This window comes from Bombus vancouverensis, chromosome 8, assembly GCF_051014615.1.
Source record: "Bombus vancouverensis nearcticus chromosome 8, iyBomVanc1_principal, whole genome shotgun sequence".
In the NCBI taxonomy this organism is placed as follows: Eukaryota; Metazoa; Arthropoda; class Insecta; order Hymenoptera; family Apidae; genus Bombus; species Bombus vancouverensis.
Window position 1 is genome coordinate 10,964,323 of NC_134918.1, and position 13,219 is coordinate 10,977,541.

General features: G+C 33.6%; 1 protein-coding gene across 2 annotated transcripts in view; it reads right to left on the reverse strand.

The window, feature by feature from the left end:
* The window catches only part of LOC117162782 (EGFR adapter protein), a 276,395-nt gene extending 267,063 nt beyond the window's left edge, over positions 1 to 9,332 (reverse strand). Inside the window, exon 1 of one of the 2 annotated variants that reach the window (XM_033344736.2) lies at positions 8,990 to 9,332. In XM_033344736.2, coding sequence (XP_033200627.1) covers positions 8,990 to 9,051 — 62 coding nt within the window. In that variant the 5' untranslated portion in view covers positions 9,052 to 9,332. The remainder of the gene's footprint in view (positions 1 to 8,989) is intronic. The other variant, XM_033344737.2, reaches the window with a different exon arrangement.
* Between the last annotated feature and the right edge of the window lie 3,887 nt (positions 9,333 to 13,219).

Consider the following 13,219-nt stretch of genomic DNA (forward strand, 5'->3'; position numbering starts at 1 on the left):
ACATTGAAAGTCGTTAACATTACATGGAACGTTATAACAACTTGTCGCTCAAGAATTTTATCGGAAGTTCTTAAGATAGAGAAGATTATGCGAAGTTTTAATAAGAATTAGATCTCTATGGACACCTTGTACACAGAAATTAAAGTTAATAACTATGTTACACTATATGCTACATTAACAATAAGAGCACAAAGAAGCCCTTTATGTTCTAGCGAAAACTTATACTCTATGCCATCAATTACACTGCACCATAATTTTCTGTAAAACTTCCGTTAATATGAAAGACTTAGTAATAGTGTAAAATTACTAAACTAGTGCACATACTGAGCCATCAATTCTCGACATGATTACGTTTTCTAGTCACTTTTATTATGTAAAATGAGTACCAGAATTTATAGTAAAGATAGAAATTATTTTTTGAAACAGATATATATATATACAGGAAACTCTACGCGAAAAAAGAAGTCAAAAATATAAAATAAAAATTTTTTGTTTGAGGCTTTGTTTTTGAGAAAATCGACTTTGAATTTTCGCTCGGTACGCGTGCGGTACGTCATAACGGATTTCACAGTAGATCGTTGTCTCGATGGAAAAATTAAAAAAAAAATTTTTATTCTATATTTTCGACTTCTTTTTTCGCGTAGAATCACCCCCTTTTCGCTTGTACCACCAGTTACAAACCACCCTGTATATACATCTATTTATATTTTTAAAATCACATATAATACAATTATTTCTATCCTAATAACCTGATAAATATTTTATGATAGAACATTTAAATAGGATGAAACAAAATTATTTTGAAGATTTGCTGCTTATTAGATTTTAGTATAACCTTATTTTATTATAAATAATACATCAACTGCATATAAGAACTTGAAGATAAACAAGTAAAATTTTTCATAAAAAGATATTATTCGGATATTTTACTAATATTCTATTAAACTATATTCGTAACTTAAAGAACAACTTAGCAAATTATTATCAATTACTGTAAAATCAAAAGTGTACCGTTTAAAACGAAAAAGATACAATTTTAATTAAAGTTTCAGATTATTTTTAAACGTTTTAATCGTTGTGCTCCTTTGTACAAAGTAGTAGTTTAGTAATAACAGTTTGTTACCAATTTGGTTAACATCAGACACAATTGTTTTCGCACGTCTTTAATGACGGCTTTTTACGACACCCGGTACGCAGAAGCTTGATCGATTTCTAATATGTGTGCTCGTAAGTTATAGGCAACGGTATAAGAAACCGCAAAGTGCGGTAAGATGGATGTACTTATATCAGCTACGTGGCAATAAAGTGTAACAATAAATAAGTAAAAAGAGACTGTAATATTTCATCTGCGATCTTATAAATCGAGTACATAATTCTCATTTTCAGAATCATAATTTCATTTTGTCACTTTGAAAAATATTATTAACCATAACATAGATGCTTAATCGCCTGAATTACTTCTTTTAATTCTCTATAAGATTTACTGCGTTATTTAAATAACTATTATTGGATTTAGATGTTTTATTCAATTCTGTATTTACTACTTTATACCCACAACTTCAAAGTGACAATGAATTTGACAAAAATAATATTATTCGATTGTATTGTACGTATATCTTTAATATATTCTTACTCGAACTCCTTTCGTTTCGCCTTTTTACTTTTACAAAAAAATTTCTTTTAGAAAGCTTCGAAGGATCATGAAAATTAGAAAGTATTATAAATATTTGTATATGGAGAAGAATTCTTGCTGTAATTACTATACCCACTTGTAATAATCGAAATCAATAAATAAAAACAATGTATAATAATTACTTACATGTAATTATTATTACTATAAGTATTAATATTATGTTTGTTGAAGATAGAAGTTTATGTTTCTGGAAATGATTCCACTTGTTAAAATAACAAAAATTACGTACTGTTGAGCAATTTATGAAACATCAATTAAATCATTGGAAGAGAAAAATTAAAGTTTATGATAATAGTCAACAAAATCATTTTAAAACAAAATTGTGTACAACAATTAATGTTTATAGTCTACCAAGTAAATCAGATTACGTACCTATATTTTAAGTGGTGAGATCAAGTTTAATTTTTTGTTACTTTATATAAAAAGTTCTTATACGATGTGCGTGTACACAATTAATTTTATTTAATGCGTAATTTAATGCAACATTTTGTCGTTAAAATTTCATATATTCCAAAATATTACAATGCAAAATGAAACAAGGATTACATCAATTAATCATAACTAATCGTGCAAATGTATGCAATTTTATAAAATAATTGTTACGTTCAGAAAGCTTATGACAACCTACGAATTTCATCGTAATATCTGCTAGAAAAAAGATAGATAGAATGGAAAGTAAAAATTGCCTTCGTTCAAACAATAGGAGAAAGCAGCGAGAGAAAAAAAGAACATTTGCGTAACTGAAATAGTTGAATGGTTCGAGACCAGCCTTTATTCTCAACGATGCTCATCGAGGAGTGTTAAATTACGCGGACATTGTACAAGAACAATGTGCATTCCGTATGTCGGGAATTACTGGAATAATGGCGAATACTCCTTAACGAGGCATAAACGCAACAATGGTCAAGAGATTATAAAATTCGTGGCAAAAATGTTCAGAATTTGTAGATTTTTACACGAATTGTACGAAAAGTCGTATAACACGCGTTTAAATTTTAAACAAGACGATGTGTGATGGCCGAACCCGTAGTCTTTATTATTTAAAAAATTTCATAATATAAAAGGTAGGATATATGTATGGTAGTAAGCGAATTGATAGACTAAAATCTTAATTATAGTAATATTTCACGTTATACAAACACATAAATGAAAGATAAAGAAAAACCACATTTCGTATTATTTGCTATAGTAAATTACGATTGTAATTGCTAATATAAACGATAGACTCATGATATTCAAATATAGAGCTTAAGTAATCGCTTATTTCGTATGATCAATTTGTCTCTTAATAAAAGACTCATATGGATTTTTCAGATTTACTAACGTCGACGAATAGACGAAAGTCCTTATATACCATAAATAGTAATTTAAATCAAACCTTCGATTTATTTTTCGAACGACGGCATAAAACACAGAATAGACTTTACACGGAAAAAATTAATTTTAACACCTGCGTATATCGATTAAACATTTTTTACTGCTTTCATATTTTTTACTGCTCATATTTGTTTTATCACACTATAGAAGCATCCTATAGACACCATATGTCAAGCATATGTTCTCACCGCGATCCACGTTCCTTTTTCCCTCTTACAAACTTTACAAAACGCTATTTGACGTCGTTTATTAATCAACAGACGCTTTACTACAATGATCGACATCCATTAGCCGGTGAAAAATCGGCGGTCCGTTCACCTTCGGGCAAAAACTTTGAAAATGCGATTTGCATATATGCAAATACGGGAGTCGGTATAGCTAACTAACTAAGTGTCGGAGCGAATTGCGACTCGCGCGAGCAGGACGAATGCTTACGGCTATGTAAAAATAGTTTTACTAAACGCATCCCGAGTTGCCGCGGTAGCGTCGAAAGAAATTGATTGGTCTTCAGAGCCGGGTGTTCCAGCATGCCCAAGGAATGCAGTTTGTAGCTTCGATGAGGAATGTAGAAAGGAACGTCGGCAATATGGATTATTTTTAACTGTACTTTATCCATGATTCCAAGGTAGATTAGAGATCGAGCGTGAACGATACGAAATTGATGCTGAAAGCCTCGTGAGCAGATCGCTGCCGATCCTCGTATTCATATTTATTACATAGACAAGGCTTAGGCTTCGTTACAGGAATTTATCGGCGAAGTATGAAGTCGTGGCGTTGAAGAAACGGTTTAGCTCGATTGTAAAAACGTTTAACGTTTAAGGCGGCAAGCATGATGTTTATTATAATTGGAAGGATCGTTCTTTTATTTTCAACGATAGTTCCTTTATCTTCTACACCTATGAAAATCGAACCTGAACGTTATTGCATACACTTTAACGGCTTCATCTTTCGATTCACTACCACAATTTGCCATTATTTAATCTCATACGGACAGTGTTGGAAGACGAGATGCACGTGTGCATGTATTAGCTATATTATCCACAGGTGTATTTTATACTTATAATCATTAACTTGGTTTATCACAAGAAGTTCCGTTAACTGATATGCTTAAATTATCAATTCACAAAGGGTATGTACCAATTCTGAGATAGCGAATCATTGAAAAGGTAAAATAAAGGAATAACACGTTTCAAGTAAAAATCTATGTTCAAATATTCTGAAATTATCAAACGAAGGGCAATTGATTTTTCCAGATAATGGTAAACCATTTGTAAGTGAATTCAGCTTTTAAATTTGATTACTAATGCAGTATAATTCTTTAGTTATATACAAAAGGAAGCTTATAGCAAAGTTGAGGTTTATTAAAGTTGAAGAAGACTTTTGTAATAACTTCTTACATGTGTATTACATATTGCATACGTAATTTATACGAGTATCTCTTCATTCAAAATTGCATATGCTATTAATATGTAATAATATATCATGATACTGTAACACGTTTTTAAACAACCAAATACGAAATGCGTAATAAATAATACATTGTTGATTTACTTCTATGTAATATGATTAATGTGAACCGTTTCCATTTGATGTCGCTACACCATGCGATTCATGCATATCGATGGGATAAACGAAAACGATATATACATGTACATTTACATTATCCTTAATAGCATGTCGACGATTTGAGAAACACGCAACTTTTAATTCAATTTCTTTTATCACTCGTACTTACATGTAAATGAAATTCTCTGTTCATAGTATACACACACATGTATGTATTACTTTGTTGGTATAATAACGACAAATTATATCTTCGCATTAAATTTATGTAAATTTAATATTATTAAATTTTGAACTTCTACGTGAATAAGATAGAAATACTTGGCTTAATGAAACGATGGCAAATAATATAAATGGCAAAAATATTTGTCCCTATTAAATTTATTATTTAGCCTACATCGACTAAGAGTTTTAATAATGTACATAGTACAAGTGAAGTATAAATGGTAACGGGAACCAGTATCGATAGAAATTAACGTTCCTTCTACACCGAAGAATTCCAATGGGAAACATTGTGGCGAAAGGAAAATCGAGAAGCAGCTTAGAAGAATAGATAGTACGTTTCCTTGAAACTTACGAAAGATCAAATCGCGCGATAACTACAGCATGTGCGTTGAACATCTATTCTCGTTTAACACTTACGTACAGTGAAATCAATTACATTCCCTGCTGCGGCGGTGCAGCAAGATTTACCGTGCATGCAGTCTTTGAAGTCGAGAAGCGACGCGAAGAAGTTGCAGCGTAAGAATTTTTATGTCCCGAAAAAAGACAGAATCGGTTGGGTCGCTGTCATGTCCCGCCACACGCACACCACTTTCGATGAAATATGTTCGATTTTGTAAAAATTTTCGTAGAAATTCGTGAGTGGATACCATCCGACTCAGATTTGCATTCAAGTAATTACGAAGAAAATTTACGATCGTGGTGTAAATTAAACTTGAAAAATAAATTATTCAGAAGAAAGTGAAGTATAATACAAATGTAAAAACCAAATAGGTATGCGACTGTTGGTTTATGCTTAAACGAAATTAAATATATGTATCGCTTTATTTACGAATGAAAATGATCATGACAGTATTGCTGGAAAGTAATGGTTGTTTTCGCGCTTCTTCATTGGACGAGTACTTACAAGATTTGTTACAAAGATTATAACAGTCGTTAGCTATAACATTGCTTGAACTGTTTATCAGTGAAATTAGAAAAAGAATAAGAAAAAGAATTAAGTATACAGGTAAATACATTAGCTACGTCTATATTGTATTAATTATAGCTAAAAATAAAAATACAATACAGATTGTAATTATTCATTCTTCAAAAATATATGTATGCTATACAACTGACCATATTTATAACAAATATCAATTATTGTGTATTTTACTTAAAACGAAATATTTTAAGATGTTCTTACTTTTGTATCATATTAAAAAGTATCTCGTGATTTTTTAAGATCTTTTGGAAAATCTGCAAATTTTGTAAACGTTGTTGCACTTTGAGGGTATAGAAAATCAAGAAAACGCGTAAAGAGGATCAGAGTAAGTAAACTACTAGCTGTGATTCCAAAAAGTAAAAACAAATTCTTTTCTAAAGTTCATATTTAAAAGGAAGTTTCACTAATCAACGCTGTTCACGTTTCTTAACTTTTAAAATCTATCGATTTCAGCATTTGCATAAGTACATCTTAAATCAGAAAGTAAATATATATCGGATTGTTAGTTGTTATTTATTTCTGACAGCCGCATAATACGTCATAAATAAACGTATTAATTACGAAGCTATCGCGGAATTTATTCGTTTCACGTGTATACTCAAACAAAAAATTCGTTACGTACGAACTTCAAGATAAACTACTTAAACCTGAAGCAAGAGAAGAGTTCGTTATCAGTCTTGCCACTGCATCGAAGTTGCAACGAAAAAGTTTGACAACGTGAAGTAAAAAATGTAGAGGACACGATACTTGTTTGCACGCACGGTGCGTTTGTGTGGGCGAAGAAGAGCTTTCGTGAAGGGTATGAGGAAGTTGAAGTCAATGACTTCGAAACACGGTAAAATTACATGTTGCAAGATCTCTCTCTGCTTTTATTTTCACCTGATTGGTTGTCGAAAAGGTGAGTTATTGAAAAAATGAGAAAATCATGCGTACACAGGATATTTCTGCTTGTATTCATTTATGTTTTATGGCTGTACCTATTTCATATCAACAATGTCTTACACAATATTTTTATTTTCCACGCAGTTTCCAAATAGATCTACATATATATATACATATATAAAGCTGATTACATATTTTTGTATTTTCTCTTCTTTGATTATTTCCTGTGTATTTCGTTAAACTTTGAAGCTTATAATTATGAATTTTTAGCACGAAATCAACTTGTAATTTGTTAATAAACTAATAAAGTTAATTTATAATTATAATATTAACAATATTACATTTAAAAAACTATAAAATGATTGGTGATTCCAATTTAATTACATACAATTTTTCCTATCCCTCACATTATTTTTATATTCAATTTATACGTTTCTTTTCTATAAGTTTGTAAATTGGCGAATTGCCAAGAACAAGTAATATATTCTTAGCGAACAGTAAAAAGCTTTCCTTTCAACTGCTGTATAAACGCAACTACTTTAAAAAGCTTTTCTATTTCCGTACATTATTTTGCTTAACGATCGTTGAGCAAAAAAACGAACTGTATCGAAAGTATTCTTTCAGTGGAAATGAGGTATCGAAAACCGTAGCAATCGCCGATTGCACTTAACGGTTAATTCGAAACCGTTTTAACCATCGGTGATCCTACCTAAGTGTAACTGCAACTTGCACGCAAATGGTTGCATGCAACAAGCAATTAAATATACGCACATACATCTGGTTCCACTAAAGAGGATCACGATTCACGGTTTTCTTTTTGAATACAGAACTCAATTACACTCTTCAGTGAAATACAAAGTATCAAAAATGTAAAAGATAATTGAATAATATGCGGAATAAGATGAAGAATCACATATTATCTGTAAAAAAGTTCTAAATGAAATAATTTCAGCGTTATCTATTTTGTTATGTTTCATCGAAATTTAAGAGCTAAAGAAAAATGAATAATACTTTCGAAATTAAAAATATGCGAGATCTTTAGGTTTGACAAATGTGTAGATATGCAACTGTTTCAGTGCTACTACGACTGCAATTATTAATTATAAATTATGTCGAATTGTAATGTGTATATTTTAGTATTTAAGAATTAAAAGTTTTTTTTAAATTATATGCCATATTGGACTGCTATTTTCACGCTGATTTTTTCAAACACACATTTCATCACATCTTAACATCAAATAATTAATATTAAGCAAAATTATCCCTCAACAAAACGTACAAAATTGAAATATTTCAGAAATGTTCGATCCTGAAGGCTCGTCTCAAATTACAGATTATCCGACAGTGCTGCTTGAAAACTAAGCCAATGAGAAAGGAAAATGGCTGTCTACGAGACATTCAGACTTGGCAATTACGCAAATCCCAAAATTTATCCTCTTTCCATTTTGAAGCAGCGGAAAACGAGAAGGATTTGAAAGAAAGAAGACCTTTCCAGTGCCGATGTACCGATCCATTGAATTTGCAGGACGTATAGACGTACACACGTGTGTGCACGCTCGTTTCGTATAAATGCGCAAACTTAAGCGTAAATGCACGAGCATGTGCTGGCGTGCATGTACTCGATCGTTTCGCTCGGACCATTCGGAAGAAGAAGAAAGGATGGCGGGGGAAGAAGAGAGGAGGAAGGGAATCGTACATGAAAATTACATACTCGCTGGGACCTGCACTTAAAAGGTCTCGAACGTATAACCGTAGGCAACTAAAAGCTTCGTATACGTCAATGCCAGATTCGTGATATGTATTTCGTAACCCATACAGTCAAGTAGACGACAATTTCTTTTAATTGTAATTGACAGGCGAAAATTGTACAGGCAATGATATTGTCACTGATGTAATATACCTCATAATACGCCCATCGTGATCAAAATTAATTGTCAACAATTTCGCTTTTAGGTTATTATACTATTTAATTAAGAACTTACTCTTTCTTAATAATAACAACAATTCTGTTTTACTTTGTTAATATATACACCCACATAATTATTGATTTTCTCTATTGTTTTTATTGTTAAAGTTTCTGCTACTTTGAATAATATGTATACGGGTATGTATTCACATAGATATTGATACCAGCAATGACTATATCGATGTTAAATAAATACATATCTCTATATCATTTATATATAACGATAGCTTATTCAGATGTAAAGGTGCGTATATAAATTAAACAATAAGATAAACAATGAATAGACAAGGATGAAACTTACCTTAGCTGTGGCGAATCTCTTCGAGAACGGTTCTGCCATAATAGGTAGACATCACTTCCCATCTGGTTACCAGTGTTTCCGGTATGTTTCACAAAAACGCTGGTCACGTTAATCGCAAAGAGAATGCACGTTTGACAACTTTTTCTTTACGCATTGTATAATACTGCATCACTTGATCGGTGTTCGAGCTTCTTACACTTTTTCCAGCGATGTTTAAAATTACATACACTGCTTCACTATACGTCTTTATTCCACACAACACTATTCACACTCATTTTCACCTTTAGTCCACTATTTTCTAATCTACACTATTCCACTAAAAGAAAACATGGTATTATCTCGCACGAATATTTAAAGATAGTATCGTTTCTCCTGTTTGAAATATTAATCATTTACTCTGTCAATTTCCGCCTTTTAGGTTATGTTGTCAATAGAAAACGCCAAATTCAAATTTATTATACACGAAAAAAGAAATTTCGCTTTTGTCACCAAGAAAACGAAGCTTTAATCGGATACATTGGTATTTTCGTTTAGTGACGAATTTAAGAACCTAAATTATTAAATAACTATTGAAGTGTAATAAATAAACTGATCCGATCAAGAAAGGAAAGTATTCCGACGAACGTCCGAAACCATATTAAATATGGAAGATAGTACTAAATATGGAATTGTTAAACTATAATCCGGTAATTTTATTTAATTTTGATTTGATTGTATAATGGTCTGTAGGTTAACTCGTAAGTAATTATGTCACAAAATTCTAATGAACGTTTGGAAACTTAAATTTACACGAACAAAATCTACAATTACTTCTAATCGTTATTATAGTTATTACCTCGATAATTGAGATTAAACGTGTAATTACGTGGCAAATGAAGTGTGAATATAATGATGCACTAACAATGATTGAAATGTGTATACACTTTCCTACCTCACGGCAATGTAGAAACTACACAACGTATCGCGAGGTATTTACGCGTTAGGCAGTCGACAGTAAACTAAATTCGACAACGAGCTTGGGGCGCGAAGATCGCGTATGTTTCCGTTACGTCATTACCTGGAATTTAGACTGTTTACGATTACTTAGAATATAAACACAGAAACGGAGAGAGGAGAAATATGTACAAGTTTCGAAAAACCATTATTTTCTCATATAAGCAGTATTGTTTAAGTTATTTGAAAATTACTATTGTTATATCTATTTTTAAATATTAAGAATTATTCGCCAAAATATAATATATCTATATACAATATTTAAAGCACAATTAATAGAAAAATATATATAAATAAAGATATAAATGTAAAATTGTACGAGTACGATATTGAAAAGATTATTCTTATAAAATTGAAGCAAATTTTTCATAAGGTTTCAACAAAAATGAAGCCACTGTAATTTAGAGCATGACGTTAGACGATAAAGAAATTTCAATCCTTTCTTCAAACGTTAGAAACTATCAATTGAGTGCAAACGGTTTAAAACCGGTCAAATTGTACAATTCTCAAAGTCGTGTGATTATCACCATTTCTATCTACAACTAGAAATCAGTCTACCAGAGTTATCGCATTTCTAGGTCAGTCGTTAAATCATCGAAATGTCATTTTCATAAACGAAACTATATTTTCAGGAAGTGTTATCGATCTCTAACTATTGAAATTTGATCCTGTTCAGATTCCTACATTTAACGATAGAAATAGCTTTATCTTTCCGAAGGAAAGAAGATCGTAAGGAAAAATGATCGATACGAGACAAACTTTGAACATTATAGACATACCTATCAATCATACGAATAATTAGGAAATGTCAGGAAGAATCGTTAGAGCTGCACTTACCGGTTTGCGTTTTACGTAATCTTATAAACTCGTTAACAAGCTGCAATAAGTGAAATTCAGACGTACCTACGGCGTTTATGCAAATCAAAGTATCCGGAATTCTCTCACGCTAATATGACCGAGCTGGCAAGTCGCGTGATTGATCGAGCGAAGAAACCTGCAGCAGAGACGTCCAAGAGTCGTTTTGCCCACGTACACACCCAAAATCGTATGGCAGGCAAATCGAAACGACTGGCAAAAAGAAAGAATTTCAGTGCTCTGTTATCGGCGCGAACATACTGCGGACGTAAAAGATCGCGACGCGTGATTTATGCAGCGCGCGAATGATTTGCGAGCGTGGAAATCCTGCGAGAGGTACAAAATCGTTATCGTTGTTGGGTAACAAGAAAGTCATTCGAATGACAATTTCCATCAAGCCAACACCAACGAGGAACGTAAGAAGTCGAGAGAGCGCGCGTCGTATAGCCACTAGCGGATTACTCACAAAACATTGTCAAGTCACCAACAAACGAGCGATGCAGAAAAACTTGTAGCACAAGATCGAACGCAATGAATCCGATGGTGGTTTGGGGTGTCGGTTGAAGACGGCGCGATCGGAGGCACGAGCCGAACTCTCGCGGCTCGGATCGGTGAACTCCGCGGTGTCCGGGTTATCAGGAACGTAGATCCGACAGACGGAAGGTCGAGAGCGGTTAGACATAACCCGCTAAATCACGTGGTAGCGAAAGAGGAGGTCCGTAAAGGAGCCGAACGTGGGGAAGCCACGACGAAGGCGCGCGACGAACGACTGGGACCGTAGGACCGTAAGAGATCCCATTACTGCGGGGCCTGATGATACGGTGGACGGCAATCGCTAATGGCCAATGGCACGGATAAGAGGAAAGCACAGAGTAGAGCTCGTCGAGAGGTTAGGAAGAAGCTCGCGAGCAGGAAAAAGACGGACTGACGGAACGGACGGAGCTAGCGAGCAAGAAACAACCAGAGGAGCGTGTCCTGGAGAGAGAATGGGCGAGGAGAGAAGCCGGCCTGGAGAGGAGGTGGAGGTGAGTTCGGCAAAGGCCGGTCGGGCACCTGGGCGACACTACCTCCTCACCTCTTCCAACTGCTCTCTCACTCACATGCGGCTCGATGCCCTAACGTAGTTCCTTTCGTTTGTGCGTTGCCTCATGCTCGGATCGAGTGCTTCCTGAATTGCGGAGATGCGTATATCTTAACGCTTTAACCAATAGACCTTACAATTAAGCAATATTCTGAGCTATTCTCGTACTTGCTTATTCTATGTAAGATACATATAAATGTTTGCAAATGAAATAATGTGCCTTTCATTTTACAACTATTGGCTGTAGGTATCAATTATTTTCGCCATGATCCGGCAAGCAATTGTATAAGTAGATAGGTACAGATGATCTGCAGCAGATGATCGAGTTTACGCTTTTATGTCTCGTCTCTTGCACTTGTTCCATTTCCATTTTCATTCACGTATTATCATATTTATTGTACAATTCTTTAATTATATGCCATTATATTTTATAGCTTATCTCCTGATATAAAAATCGGGTAGAAAGAATAAAAAAAAAATCAAATCTTTCTATTGATAAAATACGAAACAATCTACATGAACACATAAAATAATAGCCGTTTATTGCCTTATTCTCCAGTGAAATACAATGTATAGTATGAGGTCGTCTAAATTTGATGAATTATTATTTTCGGAATAAAATTTAACTTGCTATATGTTGAATAATCCCATTATTTCCTATTTTCCATCGATCCTCTCCATATATTCATACGAGTCACATATGTATTAAACACCAGAATACTATTCTGCAATCGTTTAAGAGGCAAAGAAAAATGAAAAGTGACGATTATTCGGCCGTTTCTGAAATGTTGATATAACGTTTCGCTGGTCTTTGCTCTTCATCCCACCATCGTGGGTCAAGCTCGTTCAGTTCGCGTCGACCATTAAACATAACGAGCCGAGAAGCACCACGCACGATTATCTCCGTAAGCGAGCATGCTAATGTGCCGACGATAACCACCGTGCATTCTCGTGTCCTTCATCGCTTACAACGTTGTACACGTTTATCGCGACCAGCTTCGCAACGAGCCACGTCCATGAAGTTCGGCTGGCAAACTCTGTCCAAAGTCCTTCGGCAATTCTCGTTTCTTCTTTTTCTTTTACTGCCATTACGATTCTGCTACCCTTCAGTTGCTGCGAGTAGCCAGTCAATTAATATTCACCCTAAAGACATCGGTGCTTATTAAATAATAGAACATCTTCTTTGTTTTCCGTATTTTTTATAGCTTACTTTTTCGAAAATGATTGTTTCTAGATTTATTTTTGGCAGATAAGCACCAATTATTAGACTACTGTCGTTTCTGTACCACTTATAGGATGTG